The following is a 24,153-nucleotide window of genomic DNA, read 5'->3' as shown; positions in this document are numbered from 1 at the left end:
CGGTGCGTGTGACGCCGGCGGCGGGGGGGCGGGACCTGGGGCGGAGAGCGGTTCGCGCGCTTCGGGCCTAGTCCGGACTCGCCGCCGCCGCCGCCATATTCCCGGTAACGGGGGCGCGCGGCCGGGGGCCGGCTGGGCCGGAAGAAGGGTTGGGGTCGGCGCTGAGGCGGGGAGGGGGTCGGTTGAATCTGGGGCGGCCGGAGTCGGCGGGCCGAGGGAGGCGCGGGCCTTTGAGGAGGGGGCTGTGGGCGCCGAGCCGGGGCTGTGGGGAGGGAGTGGGGCAGGCCTAGCTGGGGCGAGGACTGGGCCTGGGCGGGGGATGGAGGCGGCTGGAGCTCCCGGACCCGCTAGGGCTCTGGCCGGGGCCGCCCTGGGGCCTAGGCAGGTGCGGCGGGCTGGGGCTGCGGGCTTCGCCGCGGCCGTTCTTCACAGCCCGTCCTCAGGGCCCCCGAGAGCCGAGGCCTGGACTTTCCCGTCGCGCCACAGGCAGCCGCGGCGCCGTCTCGGCGCAACTCGGGTCGGGCCCGCGGGTGATGGGCAGCGAGCCCCGCGAGCCCGGGCGGCCTGGGAGTGCGGGGGGCGGCGCGAGCCCGGGGGCGGGGCGGAGCGGGTGGGGCCGAGCTTGGGCTGCCGGGATGCTGCGTCTCTGGAGACGGGAGGTTGGCAACCATTGCCCTCCTCCCAGCCTGAGACCCTCATGCCTTCTAATTTTTGTCCTTCTTTGAATACTGCAGTGGCATCTTTCTTACTTTGCCTATTCTTCGGGCTCAAGGTCCTCTTTACGGAACCATGTCAGAAGGAGTGGACTTGATTGATATATACGCTGATGAGGAGTTCAATCAGGTGAGGGGTCTTCAGGAGCTTTGGGATTTTCCTCCATCAGCTGAGGAATCACTTCCAGCAAACTTGCAGCGTTTTTAAGCTGTGCCCGTCCTGGGCTTGAACAGGCGTCTATTGGTTCTAAAAATTTTCCCCTGGCATCCCAAATTTCCCCCTAGCGGAGACTTTAGAGACTACTGACCATTTCGCTTTATGTTAATCTGCACCCGGAGGCTTCGTTTTAAAGGGTTTGATTTAAGAGCAAATAAAAATCAAGTGTAATACGTCTGTGAATCAACTCGTGGAATTTGCTCCCCCAGAAAGCCAAAGTTGGCTGTTAGTCTCCTCAAGGCTAACCACACAGCAGCTCGTTTGTTAACTGTATTCATGAGGACAATGTTGATACCTGATCCTTTGCTATTCTTTTCAGACTGCATTCCTCCCCCGTAAAGGTGCAAAAGACACAGTGTAAAACATAATTTGTTAGTTTCAGCTCCATTCCAGTTGTTTCAAGCGTCATTTATAAATAGTTTGACTCTGATCTTTGACTCTGACCTTAAGTTTGTAGGCATTTTGGTGTGATAAGTTTTATTGATGAACCATTCTATTTATGGAGAAGTGGTAAAGATGTAGGACAAATTAGGTAAAAAGCTATTGTAGACCCACCCATGTACCTATCTATGCAGTTCAGTTTTTGTGTGTTTGTATTTATCTATTTATTGTGGTGCTGGGGATAGAACCCAGAGGCACCCTACCTCTGAACTCTGTATCCCCAGCCCTTTTTATTTTATTTTGAAATGGAGTCTCACTGTTGCCTAGACTGACCTATAACTTGCAGTCCTCCTGCCTCAACCTTGCAAGTACCTGGGATTATAGGCAAGCCCCACCACAATCAGACTTCTTCTTTTTAACAAATATCAGGAGTTTGTCACTCACATAAAGTCCACAGTCAGTAATGAAGGTGATTGTAATGGAGGCAACATGTCTTTGCTCTGTATAGTCAAGGGCCCAAGTTGATAGAGATGTTGCCATCTTTATCCCATGGTTCCCAAAACCTGGGCATTGACATCTGGTGGCAAATAGGGGAAAAGAGTAAAGAATAGAGATTTTGGTGGACCAGACCCAAACACAATAATCTGTCTCCTCTATGTCTCACTCACCAGGACATTTCATAGTCACTCTGAATAGAATGGAAGTCTAGAGTGTAGTCTAGCTGTGTGCTCAGTAATGAAGGAAAACAGATTGGTGAACAACTGGTCAGATTCTGCTTCAACAGTTAATAGTGAAAATATCAGATATTGTTGATTATTATTATTATATGGCAGGCACTAAAAGTTCTTTAGCAATATCACTTGTCATTCAGACAGGACACAGGCCTTGTCCAATGTGTCTAAGGCAAAAAATAATATGTGGAATTTTATATTTATATCAAACAGGCAATATTTGATACTAGAGAAGTTGAAGAAAGTGTAGGTATTAAATGTCTTTTTTGTTAGAGAAGATAGAAGAAGGGGCACTATATCCCCATGAGTTAATTTTTGGCAAAACTGGTTTTAGTATAACTAAAAGCTGCTAAAAGATAAAAGATTTTTAGGGCGGTTAGAAGCTGACTCAGAATGAAAGCAGCTGCCAATGTAGTTTGTGTTTTAGAATGTTTTAAGAATGTCATTGATTTGATCCAAGAATCCCTGCACGTGCATTTTGCTCCTCAAGGAAAATTAACAGAGTTCCTAATGGTGCTTACTCCCTGATCTCTTATAGCATGTGCTACAAAAACCTCTTTTGCACAGCTACTTTATTCCTGTTATATCAGAAGACCTGGTAATTACAACTGCTGTTTATCTCTGAGGAGAAAACCCTGGAAAGGTGACCGAGTATTGCTGTTCTGCTGAGTGTTTTGTCTTTATTCTTTTTCATACTGAGATGGGCTTTCCACCCTATGCTCAGTTCTTTTCCTTACTTTCATCAACAAGTGTTTCCTAAGCACTGTTGGCTAGTGAAGTAAAAGGGAAAAAAATGGATCTGTATACTCAAAAAAGGTTCGAGGCCCGGTGGGTAAGGGTGAAGGTGATGGGTGCTAAGCTGTGTAACAGATAACAGTGATGGGGAGGAAAGGTTTAAGGTGAGAACTATGCAGACAGTTGTTTTTTTGTTTTGTTTTGAAGAGAGAGGGAGGGAGAGAGAGAATTTTAATATTTATTTTTTAGTTATCGGCAGACACAACATCTTTGTTTTGTATGTGGTGCTGAGGATCGAACCCGGGCCGCACGCATGCCAGGCAAGCGCGCTACCGCTTGAGCCACATCCCCAGCCCTGGAGACAGTTGTCATGAAGCCGAAACTTTTGATACAAGAGCCTTGGTTCTAAAAAAAAAAAAAAAAAAGAAAAAGAAAAAGAAGAAGAAAGAAAAGAAACAATGAAATCAGGCATGGTAGTACCCACCTGTAATCCCAGCAACTCAGGAGGCTGAAGCAAAAGGATTGCTAGTCTGAGATCTGCTTTAACAACTTAGTTAGGCCCTCAGCAACTTAACAAGACCCTGTCTCAGAAAAATAAGAAGGACTGGAGGACTGGGATTGTGGCTCTTGTGACAATTTTGTTTTCATTGAATCCTTTTGTTTCTAAGGGGGTGTCCATAAATTTAAGATTGTGCGGGATTTACTGTATCCGATTCTTTTTTTTTTTTTGATAGACCTTTATTTTACAAGTGAGGTATTGGGTTCGATTCTCAGCACCACGTATAAATAAATGAATAAAATAAGGTCCATCAACAACTAAAAAAATATTTTTAAAAAAGAGGGACTTGGGATTTAGTTCAGTGGTAAAATGCTCTGGGTTCAATCCCCAGTACCAAAATTAAAAACAATGGTATCAAGTTGGTTGCTTTGAGAAAAGTAAACCTTAGGCTAATTTCTGCCTTGTGTCAGATACTGGGGGCTGGAGGTTAGATAAATTGAGTACAGTGGTAGGGAAAATCTTATTTTAAATTCAAAATCACACAAGTTTTCTTTTGTAAACAAATAGTTTATTGGGCTGGGGATGTGGCTCAAGCGGTAGCGCGCTCAACTGGCATGCGTGCGGCCCGGGTTCGATCCTCAGCACCACATACCAACAAAGATGTTGTGTCCGCCAAGAACTAAAAAATAAATATTAAAAAAAAATAGTTTATTGAGATAATCACAGTTGTATTCTATTGAACACAAAATTTTCTTGAGAATTTCCTGTTTAATTTTTTTTAATTTATTTTTTAGTTGTAGTTGGACACAATACCTTTATTCTATTTATTTATTATATGTGGTGCTGAGGATCGAACCCAGGGCCTCACACGTGCTAGGCAAGTGCTCTATCGCTGAGCCACAACCCCAGCCCCCTGTTTAATCTTAATGGAATAAAACTTTCAACATCTCTGCATGAAAATCGTGTTTTTCACTTAATTTATAGAATTAGGTTTTGTTTTAACGCCAGCTTTGGTAATCTGAAAAACCTCAGGCCTTATCCAGTTTTCTGCCTTAATAGCTGAACAAGTAAAATGAATTGATGTTGCTAGCAGATTTAAATCCCAACATAACTTGATACCTTGTTTCTCCATTAGAACTCTCATCAGACTTTCCCTGTGTTGTTCCCACCAACTTCTTGGCCCAGAGAGACCATTTGACAATTTTGTTTTCATTGAATCCTTTTGTTTCTAAGGTGGTGTCCATAAATTTAAGATTGTGCAGGATTGAGAGTATCCAATTTTTTTTTGGATAGACCTTTATTTTATTTATTTATATGTGGTGCTGAGAATTGAACCCATTACCTCACACATGCCAGGCAAGTGTGCTACCGCTGAGCCACAGCCCTTCCAATTCTTTAAAAGATCTTGAAAAAGTAGATTGGTTGCCTTCAGGCTTAAAATATGAAGGACTTCTTGGTAATGCATCTGGTTTCTGAGCTATCCATATCTTCATGTTAGTTTACTAGCCAGTTTTTAGTGATACTTTTGTATTACAACTTTTAGACACATCACAGATAAAAGAAGTTCCAATTTGGTTCCTTCAAAAATCCATGATGCTGTGTTTCCTTATTCCCTTTTAAGTTTCACTTGAAAATCCTTGATTTCCCCCCTTCAGAAGTACATTTTTCCCTTGATACGATGAGGGGCAGGGGGGTGGTCCCAGGGCCTTCACCCCATACCACAACTCCTTTGATGCTTCAGTCCCGTGATACTCATGATGTAGTCTTTGTGTGATCTATGTGCAATCTTCCTTTGTACTGTAAATTATCTCTAAAGTACTTATGATACCTCATTCAATGAAAATGCTTTGTAAATAGTTATGGTATAATTTTTATTTGAATTATTTTTAAAAATTAATTAATGTTCTCAGTTTATAGTTGGCAGAACTTGTGGATTTGGAACCCACAGATATAGAAGGCCAACTGTAGTGCATTCTTAAGGATAGAGCACTGGACTGGGGGTATAGCTCAGATGGTAGAGTGCTTGCCTCGCGTGCACAAGGCCCTGGGTTCAATCCCCAGCATCCAAAAAAAAAGCAAAATAAGACAAAGAGTGAAGAGAAGCAAGGAACTAATAAAGGTAAGAGCAGAAAGACAGAAAAAAAACAATTGAGAAAAGGATAAAGCACTACCTTGAATTATTAGGCAAATCACTAGATCTGAGACATGACTAGATGAGTGATGCATCACCACTGAGCTACATCCCCAGCCCCGTTCTTTTTGTTCTTTGATAGTTATTAGTTGAGATTGAATCCTGTGAGTTTGAGAGCTTACCTAAGTCCTTTGTATAAACTGAAGGATCTGAATCAGTAACACTTAACCTTTTTTTTTTTTTTTGCATTGTGGTACCCACTGTAACATGCTTTCCCCCTGCTTTACATTTCTAGATAAATTAACTCTATTTTTATTAAATATAATAGTATTATATAGATTACGTGTGGTTTTATTATTTGTTACTATGATTTTTAAAATAGCATAGATGTTAAAAGTAAATTTTCATTGATGTATTTTGAATGCGGTCTTTAGAACTGACCTTGTTGATAACAGTAGTACATGTCTCATATTTCCTTCTTAGTTTGCTTGCTTGTTCACCGTGTGTCTTTGACTCTCACAGGGGGCTAAAGCCAGAAACATTGCATACTGTTAACAAGGTCTTGGGAGAGAAACCTGCATAAGGATAGCTGAGTGATATAGTTTCAAATCAGGAAGTTTTTCTTACCTTGTTTCCTAGAATAGGACAACGAAGTGTTGTACACTATTTTACAAAAGTAGTTGTAGATTCTATGTAAACTAGAATAAAATACAAGGTACAAAATGAAAGGTTTGCAGGTGCATACCTTTGCCAACCCCTCATCTTTTAGGACCCTGAGTTCAACAATACAGATCAGATTGACCTGTATGATGATGTGCTGACAGCCACCTCACAGCCCTCAGATGACAGAAGCAGCAGCACTGAGCCACCTCCTCCTGTTCGCCAGGAGCCATCTCCCAAGCCCAACAACAAGACCCCTGCAATTCTGTATACCTACAGTGGCCTGCGCAATAGACGAGCAGCTGTCTATGTGGGCAGTTTCTCCTGGGTGAGCAAGGGTAACCAAAAGGCTTATGGGTGGCTGGAGGGGGAGAGCACTGGGAGGTGATGGCATTTTCAGAAACCACTGTTGCACTGTTTTGTGCTCTGATGGGGTTGGATTTCTTTTTCCTGGGATCAGGTTGGATTGATCTCTGAAAGAGAACTATCCTGAGGACGTACTGGTGCCGAAGAAAGCAATGATTAAGTGGGTAGTTGCTTTTTCTGCCATCTTATTACTGCCCCTGACCCTGGGGCTTTATGTCTAGCAGGGTCATCTGTGGGACGAGATTTCAGAGTGAACACCTTGAACTCTTGGTGGTCATTAGATGGTCCTGTGATAATGGTGGGTGATGGGGATCAAAGACCTTGATAGCTCTAGTACACTTGGGGTAGGTGGTGACTATTCTGCAAAAGTTATTGTGTGACATGTTTTTGGGCTGGTGGGGGAGGTTTTTTCCAAATTAGGAACTATATATATACTGAGGGGAATATTCTTGGCAGTGGTCAACTCCAGCCTGTCATATCTATAACTAAAAGTTCCTAGCAATCAGTGTTTGAACTAATGACCAGCCAGCCCAAATGGCAGTCAATATTAAAATAGGTGTTAACCTTAATTCCTAAAGATGGTGATTGGGCGGTGGGGTGATTTGAAATTCTGTATGGGTGAAGACAAATGGAAAAACCTACACTAATTGAAATGTTGCTAGGGTTTTGGGTTTTCCTATGGAGGGGGAGGTCATGATGTGACTAGATCCTAGGTTTGGGAGCGGGGTTTGGGACATTCTGGGTGGGTGGGTGGGGAGGGAGTGTGTAGCTCTTGACATTTCTCCTTTTTCCATCTTGCCGGCCTCAGTGGACCACAGACCAGCAGCTGATCCAGGTTATTCGCTCTATAGGAGTCTATGATGTGGTGGAGTTGAAATTTGCAGAGAATCGAGCAAATGGACAGTCCAAAGGGTGAGGTTTGCATTTGGGAAGCCCCTTGTAGTTTTGGACCATTGGGGTAACAACTACACTATATTTTAGCCCTGTGTTTTAACCCTTCCTACCCATGGCTCAACTTACTGCCTGGTCTTGGCATACTACCTTAGAATGGGAACCTACCTGCAATGTAGTAGAACAATTATCTGTTTAGGGGCAAAGAATGCTGATTTTCTATGCAAAAAAAAAAAAAAATGAGGATATGGGAAGGCATCTTTTTTTGTTAATGGGCGTGTATGTGTAGGTGTGTGTGTGTGTGTGTGTGTAAGTGTAATTTAGTGAGGTATCTTTTGCCAATTTTCACTGAAAATGGAAGAGAATTTCTCAGTTCCTCTTTCAGTTATCTAAATAGATTTCACTTTTTCTTTTTTAAGGTATGCTGAGGTGGTGGTAGCCTCTGAAAACTCTGTTCACAAATTATTAGAACTCCTGCCTGGAAAAGTTCTTAATGGAGAAAAAGTGGATGTGAGGCCGGCCACCCGACAGAACCTGTCACAGTTTGAGGCACAGGCTCGGAAACGTGAGTGCGTCCGAGTCCCAAGAGGGGGTACGTGGAGACCATCTGTATGAAGGGGGGAAGGCTGTGGGTTTGTTTTCTGTAGTGTGGGCTCAGCCTACATGGAGTTTGGGGGAGGGTGCTGGTGCTTATGGGTGGTGGCATGATGGATGGGGAGGCCAAAGAGAGGTTTATATGAAAGCAATGCTCTTTTTCAAAGAATCAGAGAAGTTCAGATTATAATAATAATGGATTCTATCATCATTGTGTGACCTTGGGCAAGTCACTAGGGCTTCTTTCCCCCATGAACTAGATGTATAATGTTTAAAGTTCTTGTCAACTCTGAATTCTGTATTTCTTTCTAAAAATTGGCATTTTGTTGTTGTCGTGTTGAAGAAGAACCTAGGGTTTGAACCCAGGGGGGCTTAACCATTAAGCCACATTCCTAGCCCTTTGTATTTTTTTTTTTTTATTATTATGAAACAGGGTCTCACTAAGTTCCTATGGCTCTCTTTAAACTTGTGATCCTCCTGCCTCAGCCTCCCAAGCTGCTGGAATTACAGGCATGCTCCACCATGCCTGGCCTAAAAATTGACTGACTTTTAAGACATGCCTCTCTTTAAATTTACAAGACGCATTCATCCTAAAAAGTAACTAAGATGTATAATCATGGCTATAATCTCATCATGAGCATGGGTTGCAAGGGTGCTCTTTAAGGAGTCGACTAAAAGAAGTATTAGAAAATAAGTATTTGGGGCTGAGGATGTGGCTCAAGCAGTAGCACGCTCGCCTGGCATGCGTGGGGCACTGGGTTTGATCCTCAGCACCACATAAAAATAAAATAAAGATGTTGTGTCCACCGAAAACTAAAAAATAAATATTAAAAAATTCATTCTCTCTCTCTCTCCCTCTCTCCCTTTAAAAAAAAAGGATTTGTTTGTTTTTATGGTGATGGGGATCAAACTCAGGGCCTTGCACATGCTTGGCAAGCTGCCTATTACTGAGCTACATCCTCAGTCTGAGAATAATAATTTAACAGTGTTTCTTTAGTATTGTCCAAGAGAGGGCACACATTAGAGGGCATCAAATGTTTCCATCTGCTTGGCAAGTCTACTCTATTAGTTAAGAAAGTTGTATCGTTCTACCTTAGCTTGATAACAGTATCCCTTAAGTTCACCTTGCTCACTTTATTCTGACTCACTAAGCCATCTTCTGATATTAATTTGGTTTCCCAACTGGGCTCTCCTACTGGGAAGAGAATGCGCCGACCAGCCGACACAAGTATTCCGGTCTGCTTGGCAGTTCTATTTCTCATTGTAAATTAATAAATTGGCATTATGATTTATGAATCAGTCTCTTGTGAATTTGGTTAGTGTGAATCAATCTTCTAGGGTTCAGTTACCCCTAGTAAACTGTTAAAATCAAGTTTCTGAAACTGAAATCTGAAGACCAGACCTTGGATTGCCCTGGCCTCACAAGGTGTAGCCCTGCAAGGCCCTGCTCAAGACAACCAGCTGCCTTTACTTTTCTTTTAGCACTGTGGGGAATAGCAGTTTCATCAACTACATTCTGTCACTCCTTAGGTCCCCTCTAAAAACAATGATACCTTTTATCACTTTGGTGCATCTTTCTGGTAGAAATATGGCTCTTTCTCTTTTTCATAGGAACAAGAGTTCCTAGCTAGATTGAGAGCCTAGATGGATGTGGTGTGAGCTCCCGAGTCCTTTGTGTTTGAGAATCTTTTAAATTCATCTTTCCCCTGACTTTTCTGAGATGCATAAGTTACATCTGCATTGGGGGTAACATTGCTGCCTCTCACCTGTTTTCTCCTCAGTGTTTCCTTTCTTTGTCAAAAAGATGGTGGTGGCTGAGTGCTATATTTCTGCTCTGTCATGCTCATGGACTTAGACTCTTTAAATTCACTAAGTAAAGTTGGTGTATTTCCTTTGCTTAAGAATGGCTGCTTCTCTGGGGACTTGTAGGCATAGATACAAAACAGAACCTTTGCAGATGTAAGAAACTAGCTGAGAAGGTAGTTAGATGTCAGAGGATCACACATTCTTAAACCTTCTACTTTATTCCGATTGAGAGAACTCAAGGAAGGTTGCCATGTATTTGAAATATGAAGAATAAGAGTTCTGTGTCGAGTACTGGCAATGTACCACAGTAAAGAAATCAAGGTGGTGGTTATTGATTCCCGAGTTTAAGTTTGAGAAGCACTTCTCTTTTTCTTTATACTTGATAAGCATCTTCTATCTCCAAGACTTCAAGGCCATATGATCACAGTCTTTTGAAATCTACATTAACCAAGCTTAAACTGAAATTTGGGGAAACAAGTATAACCAAATGACAGTGTTAGAAGCCATGTTTCCATTTATTTTTATGTTTTGCTCCTGTCGTAAACAACACCATGCTAGTGTGCTCTGATGATGTTCCCAGTAGGCCACCCTGAAGGGTATAAAAGTTAGGCCATTGAAATATAGTGGGAGTTCCCCAGATTTGAAACATGTTTTTTACCAAGCATTTGCTAAGCATTTTGCTGTCAGCTGTGTGCCATCTGCTCATTCTGTGGGTAGGCCTTTTCTTGGCTTATCCCCCAATTTCTCTTTACCTTTCACTTAACCTTCAGTCTTATACTCTTCATTGTGTCTCTTCTCTTCTAGTTGCCAATTTGGGTATGTGGCTAAAGAAAATCAAACTATGCCATGCCCTCCCCTTTTTTTGCCCAAATCCTCTGGCCAAAGCTCAGTAGCAAAGAGCATTGCAAGAGTACAGCATGCTTGAGAAGGTCACCTAGTCCTAATCTAAGGAGAGCCTCTGAACTCTTCAAGAGTTGTGAGATTTCATCTCATCCAGAGTTGGGCTGAACATCAATGAACATACGTTAGTGCTGTCATTTTCTATGGATTATTAGGATCATTCTGCAATTAAAAATATAAAATCCAAGGGTAAATTATGTTCTGAAAACTTTGAGAGTTTTTTTTTTTTTTTTTAAAGAGAGAGTGAGAGAGGAGAGAGAGAGAGAGAGAGAGAATTTTTTTTTTTTAATATTTATTTTTTAGTTCTCGGCGGACACAACATCTTTGTTGGTATGTGGTGCTGAGGATCGAACCCGGGCCGCACGCATGCCAGGCGAGCGCGCTACCGCTTGAGCCACATCCCCAGCCCAAACTTTGAGAGTTTTGAGTAAAAGCATCCTTTGATAAATAAAACTTAAGCGGAGTTTAGCATTTGGGGTTTATTCTTAACTGAGATGCTTTTGACCTTTTTCTCTGAGACTAAAGAAAAGGCAGTAGATGTTTCCTCCCTTTTAAAAAATATTTTTATATTATTATGTATATTATTGTATTTACTTTTTAATATTTTTAATATGGACCTTTATTTACTTATTTATATGTGTGGGGCTGGGAGGAGAAACCAGTGTCTCACATGTGTGAGGCAGGCACTCTACCACTGGGCTACCGCTCCAGCCCCAAATGTTTCCTTTTTCTCAGCCAAGTCAGTTACCTTCCTCAGTGTGGTGTCAGATGACTTGCTGAGGGATAAGCTGGTCTAGGATATGTCTGAAGCCTGGGTAATAACATTAGCTGTGCTTTGCCTTATAGGAATACCTCCACGGGCACACTCTCGAGATTCTAGTGATTCTGCTGACGGACGTGCCACACCCTCTGAGAACCTTGTACCCTCATCTGCTCGTGTGGATAAGCCCCCCAGCGTGCTGCCCTACTTCAATCGCCCTCCTTCAGCCCTTCCCCTGATGGGTCTGCCCCCACCCCCAATTCCACCCCCACCACCTCTGTCTTCAAGCTTTGGGGTCCCTCCTCCTCCTCCTGGCATCCACTATCAGCATCTCATGCCCCCCCCTCCTCGATTACCTCCACATCTGGCTGTACCTCCCCCTGGGGCCATTCCACCTGCCCTTCACCTCAATCCAGCCTTCTTCCCCCCACCAAATGCTACAGTGGGGCCTCCACCAGATACTTACATGAAGGCCTCAACACCCTATAACCACCATGGCAGGTGAGGAGCATCTTGTTCCCTTCAGATATAAGCCAGTAATAGTTAGGTCAGCAGTGCTCAGCATTTTGTTCTTCATGAAGAAGTGAACACTGAATACTCATGCTTTCCCTTATGGAAACTTGCCATAGTGTTGAGTCTTGGAATATAACTTACTATCTATCAGTGTTTTTTCTTTAGTGCTTTTGTTTGTATCTTAACCACTTGGCCCAAACCCTATCCTTCATATCCTCTTTTAAGGAGGTTGAGTGCCGTAAATGGCTACAACAAAAACTACAGTGTCTAGCAATGTTGAGTCCTGGCAAAACTACAAAAGTATATGACATAATTCCTGTCCTTGAAAAGAAGAGGAACACATAAAATACCTGAACAGGCTGAGAACAATTTAAGACAGTAGAGCATAGTTAAATAATACAGTACTATAGAAAATGGTAAAAGTAATAAGGGATGTGGACAATCGGTGATATTATCTCCCTTCAGCCGAGATTCGGGCCCTCCGCCCTCTACAGTGAGTGAAGCTGAATTTGAAGAGATCATGAAGCGAAACAGAGCAATTTCCAGCAGTGCCATTTCCAAAGCAGTGTCTGGAGCCAGTGCAGGTAACTAACTCTTAGCTGTGCTGCCTTTTCCCTACTTTTGGTTTTTCCATCAGCAAAAGTTCCACAAGTTAATGTTGGTACACTCTTAGATATCATGTGTGGCACACTTCAAAGAGCAATAGCTAACTGGATTTCTTGGCTTTGAGAAAACTCCAGTGGTGTTATTTAACCTGTGGCTACACCTGCCTCTATGAAAACCAACTTAGTGCCTACAAAATGAGCAACTAATAGATACTAACACATTGTTGTATTTATTGTAAAATGAAACTCCTAACATATGGAGGTCTTCATCTCAGTGGTTGATCTTTAGACCTAAACTGGATCCAATGCCAGATAAGAATGTTGCCTTAACTAGGTGATGGTTAGCCTGTACTGGAAGGCAAGTATATTGGATGTCATCTTAAGGCATATTGTGCCCTTTCAGCTCAGTTTCCCTGTATTAAATGGGCAGAAGTAGCAAATTATAATTCTAAAAGCCCTGAGTGTGAAATCTTTGGTTCCTAAAAGAAAAGTCTATTGAAAGCTTCAGTAATGTGGTCTTAGTTTCACATCGTGACATGAATTATGTTCACTTCCCATGAGTTTACCACCTGAACAGTGTCCTAAGAAATAACTCTAAGTATTAACATCTGTTTTCTATAATATCTCATTTTTGGCTGCAAAACTTGAATCCACAGAGGAGGTTAAAAACAAGGTGTATGAGTTCTCTTCCATTTTTTTTTTCCCACCAGAAAAACCTATATTGGCATCTGAGTAAATCTTGTGTGTGGGTGTGTCTGTTGCTGGAAACTCTGAACCGAAAATGTCACATGTGCTAGGCAAGTGCTCTACCACTGAGCTACATCCCTAGCCCTTTTTCTTTTTTGAGACAGGGTCTCACCAAGTTGCCGAGGCTGACCTGAAATTTGCAATCCCTGCCCCAGCCTCCTGAGTAGCTAGTATTACAAATGTGCCCACTTCAGTGAATCTTTTTAAATTGAAAAGTAATATATGTTCATTGTAACAAGTCAAATGTACAGAGGAATTTAGAAAACATAATCATTGTTTCTTCTTCACTGCCAGTGCCTTCACCCTGAGATAACCAATAACTTGTAACTGTTTCTTTATCCTTTATCTCCATCCCTTTTTGTTCTTATTCCAGTCTTTCACATCACAAATACTTACTGAATGTGCCTGTAAAACAAACAGGTGTTTCCTGCCTAAGTGAAACTGATGTCCTGGCGCTCCTGAGCCTCTGCAGGATAACAGTTCTTCAGAAACTCTTTTCTGTTCTTATTACATCTCCCAACTAAGCTACCACTCCTCATTTACACTGCCCTGTGTGGATTCCACCTACCCTTGTATTTTCTGTCCTTAATGCTTTTAATTTAGCTTGTAAAAGTAGTGCACAAGTACTCCACCATGATTATCCCTGAGCCAGGCATTGCTTAGACTTGGTAAATGAAAGGTCTGGTTATTGACAACATCATAATTTTTAAAAAATGTGTAAGTACAGTTACAATGATGTCTTGGTTTACAACAGACCACATATATGATGACGGTCCTGTAAAATTTTAACCCCCAGTAACAACATAACTGACTTGGTTTGTGTACAGTGAGAAGAAATTGCCTAATAGCGTATTGCTCAGAATATATCCCCCAGACTATATATTTTATTTACATGTTTCAGAGAGATACATGTATTATACATATACACACATAGTCCAATTATAGATTAAAAGTATTTCAGAGAGGGCTGGGGCTGTGGCTCAGTAGTAAGAGCGCCAGCCTCGTATGTTTGGGGCACTGGGTTTGATCCTCAGCACCACATAAAAAATAAATAAATAGAGATATCGTGTCTACCTACAACTTAAAAAAAATAATAAAAAAAATCCGTAGAAAAGTGCAATGTTAAAAAACAAAAGTCCTCTATAGAAGGAACAGCACAAGACCAACGGTTTTTCTCTGCATTTTTTACTATATCCTGGAAGCCTATTAATATATAAACTCTGATATTTATTGAGGTCTTGCTACTGTCAGTGTGCACATGGTACACTTTACATGGATTACTTTGTTTACATAACAGATTTACTGTGTGCTTTTAACAACTATGTAATTATGTCTGTGATCATTATTCCTTAATGTATATAGCCAGATCCTATCAAAGGTAATATAACCACACTGAAACGTTGTTAGGCACACATACTTTTGTGAGCAGAAGTAGAAAATTTTAAGTAGAATTGCTGGAAGCACATTTTTAATAGATATTGTCAAATAGCCCTGGCATCTGGCAACATCTGTCAGATTCAGCTCAGTGGAATATATGTCTCTCCAGTTCTGTACCTGCCATGCCTGCTCCTCCCTTTTAACATGGTTCTTTGGAGCAGCTAATTCCTTTTGGTTTGTGTCCTCCTGAATTCTCCTTTTGGTCCACTTAGTTTACTGCCTCTGCTCACCCTTGTCCTTTCCCATCCATCTCCTGTCAGGGGATTACAGTGATGCAATTGAGACCCTGCTCACAGCCATTGCGGTTATCAAACAGTCCCGGGTCGCCAATGATGAGCGTTGCCGTGTCCTCATCTCCTCTCTTAAGGACTGTCTTCATGGCATTGAGGCCAAGTCCTACAGTGTGGGTGCCAGCGGGAGCTCTTCCAGGTGAGTCGATAATTGTCCCAGCAGCCTCCCAGCCATGAGCAACACTCTTCCATGGCTTGGGAAGGACAGGTGGGGAGCCCAGGGTATCTGAAAAGGACCTGACACCTGACTGAAAGAGTGGACCTAGACTTCATGTCTTTTAAGAGGAGTTAATCACACTTTCGTTAATTAGTGTTGTAATTGGAATCTGTGCTGGTGAGGCCATGGGCTCAGTTAGGAGAAAGACTTGATATTAAGAGCATGGGCTTTTGAATCATACACACTTCTATTTGAATCTCAATTCTGTTGCTGACTAGTTAACCACTTCCAAGTGTCATTTTCTTTTAAAAAAGGAACAATAGGGGCTGGGGTTGTAGCTCAGTGATAGAGCACTTGCCTAGCATGTGTGAAGCACTAAGTCTTAGGCACAATATCTTTATTTTTTTATGTGGTACTATCTACTATCTACGCCTAAAAAAGGAACAATAGTAGCAGTAGTTTTATAGACCTGTTGTAAAGATGAGGTCAGATAAGGCACATAAAAACACTTACCACTGCTAGATACATTAGTAAAGATCTTAACAAATTTAACTGTCATCATTCTCCCAAAAAAGTTTAGTCTTCAAAGAGCTAAGATCCTTGGACAGTAGGCCCATGGTAGAGGAGTGAAAGAGTAGTTTAAGCAAATACTGGGAGACTCCAAACACCACACTCTTTGAAAGAATGTGGTAGGCCCTCTGAATGAGGCTGAAGGATCTTTTCTGATAGGAAAAGACATCGGTCCAGGGAGAGGTCACCCAGCCGGTCCCGGGAGAGCAGCAGGAGGCACCGGGATCTGCTTCATAATGAAGATCGACATGATGATTATTTCCAAGAAAGGAACCGGGAGCACGAGAGACACCGGGATAGAGAGCGGGACCGGCACCACTGAGAAAGGTGGGAAGAATCTCCTTTCCTGACTGGTGGATGGTCTTTTATAAAAGAAAGATTATTCATAGTGAACATTCCTCTCTCTCTGTCTTCCTCCCCCTCCCTGTTATTTCTCCTCTTCTCTCTTTTCCACCAAGCAAGTAAAGCAGCAGGGGTGTAAAGGACTTTTGACTTCAGTTACTAAATGTTTGGGGCAGATTTCCTGCTTGTGTGGGGGGAGTCTAACCCTGAGACTAAGCTGTTTTAATTGGTTTCTGGACTGCCTTAACCTGGCGTCTGAGCAACAGCATGGCGTAATGGTTGAGAGCATGGTGTCAAATGCCAGAAGTTGAATCCCAGCTCCTCCGTTAATGAACCTTAATACTGTGTTCCTCAGTTTCCTCATGTGTAACTGAAGATAATAAAAACAAGTATCTTACTAGCTTGCTGACAGTTCAGTGAGATAATCCATGTAGCACTCTTAGTGCCTGTCACATAGTAAGTTATCAATAGATGGTAACCATTGTTGTTGTCATTATCATGTTTTAAACCCACCAAACCTTCAAGTGAAAAAAAAAATAGGAAAACTGATGAAGACAAAAAACAAGGCTATTAATTTATTTAGTTTTTAAGGTACAACACTAATGATTTTAATAATCAGTATCTATTAAAAAGATTCTGAATATTGGGATTTTACAGAAAAGAAAGCTGATCTGGAAAAAAAAATCTTTTGTAACTTTAGAGACTATGTGGAAGGATATTTTTGTTTTCAGTACTGTTTTTGTTTTTGTTTTTGTTTTGTTTTTTTGTTGTTTTTTTTTTTTTTTTAAGTAAAGCAAAAGCAGTCAGGTTGAGAGGAAATGATTAACTCAGGTAATTGAAAAGTTCAGTTAGAATTGCCTGGATTCAGGGTTTCTGGCTGCATCAGCAGGACTTAGCCTTCCTGCCTCTCAACTCTACTTCTCTCCATGTTTTCATTCTCAGAAAGGTTCTGTCTTAGGGGAAGGGCCTGTAGTTCTGGGTTACAGCCCGCCAGTTAGCAGTCTAACTGAAAGAAAGCTTGTAGCAAGGAAACGAGCAGTTGTTGATTTTGTTTCTGTGGAGATCTCTAAAGTAGTCCAGGCTTTGGCTAGGAGTCTCTGTGTGGTTCCCGGGAGCTACTACTGCATGATCCTGATGACCTTGGGAGCTGTTCTCAACTTTGCAGTTGCAAACTAATGAGTCTCTGGTGCTACTTACTTTGTCTTATATGAAGTATATTATAAAGATGTCCTTGGTCTTTTGCCTGTTTAATTGTTCTGAGGTAATAATGGTAATTAAAGGGGGGCAAGAAAAAAAATAGTAGTTCTGTTTGGCATCTTTGGGGTAGATAAATGGATAGCTGGATCAAGAAGGGAAAAAAAATCCTTACCACTTGTATGTCCTTGTAGTTCATGAGCAGTAGCTGGACTGAAACATTTGAAAAATCAGTGTCTTGTCTAGTTACAGCCTATTAACAAACAAGAAACGGTTACTCTTATTTTGGCTCTTGCCTTTTGCTCTTTTGTTTGGCTTTATGTGCCATAAACTATAAATAGACTTATAGCTAGTTGTTCTTTTCATCTGCCATAGGAGGCAAGTAAGTGAGAAGATGAGAAGTTACTGATTTTTTTGTTTGCCTCCCTTCTCCATTCTTCAACCACTGGTTCCACAAGAACTAGAATACTTGACAACACAAAGTCTAGGATAGCCCACATGGCACCAACAGTTAGGTTGTGGGGCTTCTAGATTTTGCAACAGGTTGAGTTTTGGGAGTGCTCACATATCCTCTGGCAAAGCAACCTAATATATAGAGATGGGGAGTTTACAAGTGGCTTTGGCCTGTTTTAGTCTCAGGGAGTGAGCAGAAGGGTAGGCATTAGAATAGTCTTGGTTTAGCACCACCCCTTCAGTACTAGTACTATTTCCTCCTCTCATTTGAGCTGGCACAATTGTAGTGTTACTTGAGATAAAAAAAAACCACCACCCCCTACCCCCCATCATGCAGGCAGGCCACAGTGTGTGTCCTAGAGCTAACAAATAGGGGTTGATTGGTCTGTGCAAAGCATGAATTATATCTCTGGGGCCACATTCAGTTTACTAGTTAGAATATATAACTGCATGTCACCATTCATGGTGGCTTTGTTCCTGGCAGGCTATGAATATGGAAATTGTCAGGCGAGATCCTCTGAGCCATCAGTGCTTTGGGGATTGAGCATCTCAATTTAAGTCTTTAGCTGTCACTTTACCTCATTTTTTCCACCTACAAAATTGGACAATACCTCCCATTATGAGGATGATTCAATTTGAATAATTCTGAAAGTCTTAAAATAGTATTTTCAGAAAATAGTCATTTGATGCTTGTCTATGACCAGATAAGGAATATTAACTTTAAGCCAGATTTTTCACTGCCCTGCTTTTCCTGGTCACCCTTTAGATATGTTTTTATCCTATTTTGTTTAGTCCAGAATAAATTAATAAGATACCCCAAAATATCAATTTTTTATGTTCTCTTTCTAAGGATTCAATTCAACCTGCATTTACCAAGTTGTGTCTTAAGAGGTTTCATACTGCAGAGATGGTACATAGGCCATCTTACTTACCTTAGCAAACTTAATTTTTCAAGCTGTGTGTGCAAGCAGTTAAAAGAACAAAATTCTATTTCTGTTTTGTTAACAGGTCCTTGAGCAGGAAGGGTATGTTCTGTCCAGAGGCAATAGAGCACCAACCTTCTCTGTCCTTCCTTCCTTGATAGAGGGCAAAGCTCTAGACCTAAAAACTGATTGGCCCACTGAAGCAGTGTTTGATTTCTGCTTGCATTCAACATTACCATAGAATGTAGCCATAGACTTTTCAGAACTGGATGTTCTTGACACACTAGTGATTCTCTGCATTTTGATTTGTAAGAACAGTTTACAAATCATATCTCTTCCTGGGATATGTGCATGTTCTGAAGTTTGAGAATGTTCTCTGGCTTCAGTTTTCTGTAGTTTTCAACTATGTCGGTTGTCTTGTTATTTTAGAATATTATTTTATTTTAAATATAATCATTCTCACCATATTCCTCCTATCCTCCTCATCCATTGAAAAACTGAGCTCTGTTCAGTTTTGATCTAGTTCAAAGATTGAGAAACCTGAATGGTGTGACATGGAGAATTCACTAAGAGTTTCAGTTTTCACTTATATAAAATGGGACAGGCTAGCAAACAGGAGCCTCCAGGTTTGACCTGCAGTGCTAGGCGGGGTGGGAGTGGAGCTGGGGGTGGTGAAACAAAAAATAAAAGGAAATGGGACAGATACCTGCCTACATAGGTGTTACAGAAGGCAGCAAGACAGAGGCCATACAGATTGGAGATCCAAGCTGAAAATAGTGCCATTATAGGGTTAGAAGGGTCAAGTGCCACATGGATGCGTTTTTTCCTAGGCTAGCTCCTCCAGGTGTTATGAGGCCTCTGTACAAAAAATGCATATATAAAAGGTGAGCATTTGTGTGTAGGCTGTGTTGCTAGTTGGGGCTTGGTGGAAATTCTAAACTCTGTCTAGCATGCATAAGGCCCTGGATTCAATCCCAAATACTAAAACAACAACCAAAAAAAAAGGCTGTATTTCTTTTTATTTTTTTAATTTGAGATAGGTTTTTGCTAAGTTACAGAGGCTGGCCTTGAAGTTGCAATTCTCTTGCCCTACTCTCCTGAGTCACTGGTGTGCACCACTAAACTCAGCAAAAATTCTATAATTCTAAGTCTGAATTTAGTTCTCCTTTTTCCTTTTGACTATTAAGCTGTTTTATATCATCAGGCTGAGCACACTACCATCTGCAGATAGATACTACAATACTGGAACTAGGGCTGAGTGTACTGGGGACCTTAAGGTTGGCGGTGGTGTGACAAGTAGATTAACAGACCTTTGGGCAAAGGCTTTTAGGTTTCTTTGATGGTAATTGCTACTGATTATTTTCTTTTCCTTCCATGCTTTGCTTTTTTTAAGTTGTTCCTGCTTCGTGTTCATATATTTCTTGGTCTCACTCACAGCTATCATCCGTGGAAAAACTTAAATCTTCTTGAGTTTTAGTACAGCTTAGGAAGCTCTGGGGGCTGGGCACAGTGATGCATGCCTGTAATCCCTGTGGCTCTGAGGCTAAAGCAGGACAATTGTAAGTTCAAAGCCAGCCTCAGCAACATAGCAAGGCCCTAAGTAACTCAGTGAGACCCTGTCTCTAAATAAAGTACAAAAGGGTTGGGGATGTGTCTCAGTGGTTAAGCACCCCTGGGTTCAATCCTCAGTACCAAAAGAAAAAGAAAAGCCCTGGTCCTGTGTGTGTGCACGCACATGCACTACTTATAAGGACATTGCTTGGAACCTATTTTACCCAGTGTTTCTTTAAACAAAAATAAAACTTAGGAGTTAACTAGAAGTTCATGCTCCCTGCTGGAACATTTTGGGGGTTGATGGATTTGGTTTTATACACACATTTTTTTCTTACCACCGTACCTCCCATTTCTTCATTTTTTTCCTTCCCCTCAAGATAAGCTGTGACTTAGAATAGATTTTCTGAAGCAGTATTTAAACTTACCATATTTTCCCTTACAGCAACTTTTCTTGAAATGTAACAGTTTCTATACTTTGCTAGTCAAAATCTCCTTTTCAAACTGCTTTGTGTTGTGTTTTCTCCCTACCTTAAAGTAAGATGTTATTGCTTTTTTTCTCTTTCTCAACTGCATCCATTCCCTCACTGCTTCTCAGTGTCAGGTGATCTGCTTCCTTGCTTCTACCTGGGCTTGCATTCTCTGTCTATATCTCCTAACTCTTACGTTGTAAGTTAAGAAAATGCTAGCATATTTCATACAAACCCCTACTGATAAGAAAGTAACCTCTGTGTTTTATTTCTCCTCTTCTGATATTCTCTTACAGGAGTCTGGTTGGAAGCAAATGTTTTTTTTAATGGACTTGCATCTCCTCACCTTGATCAGGACTAAAGGAAAGGACGGAGGCCGCTCCACCTCTTCCCCTTCCTCCAAACCCTTAACTCCCTCCTGACACCCAGGGAATACCCTCTGCCCTACAGGTTTGAAGATGGCTTGGCAGCCCTCCCAATCCCACACTCCTGTGTGCTGGGGGAAAGAACCTAAAGACTTTGTGTGGTTGGGAGGGGTGGCAGACAGGAAGAAAGCAACATGTTCAGGCCCTGGTCTCCATAGAGAATGGTGCTTTGTCCATGGAACTGTATCTGATTCTCCAGGAGCAGTGCAGTGGTGAGGTTGATGGGAAGACTTCCTTCCCAAAGAAAATAGATTCTCCATGCGGGATCTTGGAGAGTAACTGGGTATGCCAAAATATACCCAGCGTCCTGCCCTCAGCACTAGATTTGATGGGGTCAAGAGGGTCCAAACCCCTTGCTAACATACCACTTCTTTGTTTAACTCCTTTACCTTCTCAGCCCTTTGAGGAGGGACCAGGAGAACAGAAAATACCTTGTGAAAAGCTACTTCTGTTCTTGGTTTTCCCCTCTCACATATTGACGGTTTATTTCCCCGACCTCCCAGAGGGCTGAACTTGAGATTTCGACTCCCTGCTGCCCAGCCTTCTCAGTGGACTTGTCCCTCCTAAGCTGAGAAGGCCCTGAGGTTGCTTTCTGCTAGGTTGCCTGGCAGAGCCAATTGCCACCCTCTGCTGCTTAGTGCTTGGTTGCTCTTGCAATAACCAGCTCTCTGAAGTGTTCCCTTTCCCTGGGGCTTTTCCATTTAACACATGGAGCCCTTCCCCCAAGAAGGCTGCTTCCTTGTTTTAAAGGAAGCTACTGCCATTGGGAGATGGGGATATCGGGACCTCAGCAATGAAGAACCTTAGCAAAGTACCAGGAGGAGTGAGGAAGGAGGCAAGTTGGGCAGGATATGGCCTACTTCCATAGGCTTTTCTTTCTTCAGGTTTGATGTAAGCATGGGCTTGCATCCCCCAGGTACATACTTTTACTTATTGTGGGATAACCCAGCACTGGTAGGCAGGTCACAAATTTGGTGTCTTTCTATCTGTTGACATTGATGTAATAGCTCCACTCACTCTGCCTGGAGGTACTTCCTCTGATAAGGAGCAAGGAAGAAATGAAGCCTGACTTGAATGAACTCAGCTCAGAGTTCTAAGGACCAGCACTCTGGGGGCCATTTTCTACACAGGCAAATGGAATTGCTTTTCCCATAACATCCAAATTGTGATGTGGTTGCTGTTGAGGAAGGCGGCAGCAATAGGGTCCTGCAGTACCCATGGGGTGATGCTACTTCTGCATATATCTACGGGGCATATGACAGCTAATGTGAGAAGAGACGTGGCATGTAAGATGAGACGGCATGTGAGGCATAGGGTCACTGGAGACCCTTCTGGCTTAGAAGGGAGAGACTGAATTGGACTGAACCCTTCCTCTGTTCCCAGCACGTTTCTGATACACCCCTCAGTCACTGGGGGAATCCCCCAGGGTTGGAGAGGCACATTCCCTTGGGACAGAGGCTACAGGTTGTAGCTTTTCCCCCCTGTCCCCCAACCCTGTCCCTACCACTTCAGAACATGGCACCCTGCCCAACTGGCCAAGTGTTAAATGATGTGCTTATCCTCGAGAGCAGCTCCGGGTGTCTTTTTAAAATGTAGAGAAAACCAAGTAAGGTGACAGTTTAAGGAAAAACAGTATATAGAATATCTGAAAAGCCGTTTACCCGGAGAATTATTTTCTCCCCATTTTCGTTTTGTTTTTACTCAATGACAATTTTAGTTTTATTTCCTGATAGCAAAAAGGAAAAAAAAAAAACCACAAAAAAAACCAACCAGCCCTCAAAAAGGCCAAGGCCCCCCCATCCCCCTGTTGTCGGTGATTTGTTTGTCTTTCTGATAGGTTGAAAATTGTGTAATAAACTTGATGACGCTGTCAATCTTTTATACTGCATTGTATTTTTTTTCCTTTTGTAACAAAATATTTTTAAATAATAAATGGGGTGTGAGCTGTTTTGTGGATTCTGCATTGAATAGATTTGTTGAGGTGTTGGGCATGGGCATGGGCTGGAACTGCACATTGCTCTACAGCCAAGATTGACTGATGAGCCTCCTAAGAGACCTTAGCAAAGTTATCAGGAGGAGTGAGGAAGGAGGCAAGTTGGGCAGGATATGGCCTACTTTGGAGGTGCCCCTTGAAGTTTTAGCTTTTTTCCTTAGCCTTCTCATACCCTGGTTAAAGGAAACTTCTCAATCATCCTTTACCCATCAAAGTAAGACTTAACTAGTTCCAGAGAATATTTCCTACTTTATAAGAGCTCAGTTTACATTGCATCAAGTTCATGTAGGGAAGAAAGCTATCTGATCACTAGTGCCTAGTTCCTCCATCAATTTAATCATGGAAAAGCAATGTAGCCTTGGTCTCTTTCATCTAAAAGGTGAAAATGGTAGCTGTTCTGTCTTCACACATGGGTTTTGTTGTTTTTTTGTTTCATTTTTGTTTTTAAGGTGTGGGGTCTCACTATGTTGCCTGAGCTGGTCACTCGTGGGCTCAAGTGATTCTCCCACATAGCCTGCGCAGTAACTGGGACTACAGGCGGGTGGGGCACCTGTCTTCACACAGGAATGTTTTAAGAACCAGAGATAAAATGTGAATATGTCCATCTAAATTGGAGGAATAATAGATGAGAAAGCCTAGTAGAAGTGCTATAGGGTAATCTTGGGTTTCCAAAAAAGCTATTTAAAAGCTTGGTGAAAGAAGTTTGCGCAGGGCTGAAGGTCTGTAAGCAGAGTAATCATATCACAGATTTACTATTCTGATGACAAGGAGTTCAAGGTTAACAGCATGTCGTTACCCAATAATGTAACCAAGTTGATCTCTATAATCCATTTGATGTCTAAATATGAATGGAGGAAACAGCATTCAGTAGAGTCAGGTGGTTCACAATATCATCTACGAAAAATGTGAGCTGGGGTTGTGGCTCAGTGGTAGAGCACCTGCATGTGCAAGGCACTGGGTTTGATCCCCAGCACTACATAAAAGAATAAACAAAGGTATTGTGTCCATCTACAACAAAAATATTTTTGAAGAAAATTTTTAAAAGGCTGGGGATGTAGCTCAGTTTTTAAGTGTCCCCAAAGTTTAATCCCTAGTCCCC

At 42.0% G+C, this 24,153-nt stretch overlaps 2 protein-coding genes across 4 annotated transcripts in view; one reads left to right on the top strand and one right to left on the bottom strand.

The window, feature by feature from the left end:
- The first annotated feature begins 16 nt into the window (after positions 1-16).
- CPSF7 (cleavage and polyadenylation specific factor 7) lies at positions 17-23,009 on the top strand. 3 transcript variants are annotated; one of them, XM_081311685.1, is made up of 10 exons: positions 17-104; positions 735-843; positions 6,177-6,395; positions 7,242-7,345; positions 7,744-7,889; positions 11,471-11,885; positions 12,363-12,481; positions 14,947-15,115; positions 15,863-16,030; positions 20,933-23,009. In XM_081311685.1, exons 2-9 carry the CDS (start codon positions 790-792, stop codon positions 16,023-16,025), a joined length of 1,389 nt encoding a protein of 462 aa, XP_081167811.1. In that variant the 5' UTR covers positions 17-104; positions 735-789; the 3' UTR covers positions 16,026-16,030; positions 20,933-23,009. The 3 variants fall into 3 exon arrangements, with proteins under 3 accessions (XP_081167811.1, XP_081167809.1, XP_081167810.1); XM_081311683.1 differs by having other exon boundaries at positions 7,744-7,916; XM_081311684.1 differs by lacking the exon at positions 17-104 and adding an exon at positions 154-177 and having other exon boundaries at positions 7,744-7,916.
- Positions 3,491-24,153, bottom strand: part of CD5 (CD5 molecule) — a 244,353-nt gene continuing 223,690 nt past the window's right edge. Inside the window, exon 11 of the mRNA XM_081311653.1 lies at positions 3,491-3,955. The gene's annotated coding sequence lies outside the window, so the exon portion shown is untranslated. The remainder of the gene's footprint in view (positions 3,956-24,153) is intronic.

The sequence above is a fragment of the Spermophilus citellus genome (genome assembly GCF_964194105.1).
Source record: "Spermophilus citellus genome assembly, chromosome: 2".
In the NCBI taxonomy this organism is placed as follows: Eukaryota; Metazoa; Chordata; class Mammalia; order Rodentia; family Sciuridae; genus Spermophilus; species Spermophilus citellus.
Note: the sequence above shows the minus strand (reverse complement) of the source record. Positions and strands in the feature narration are given on the sequence as shown.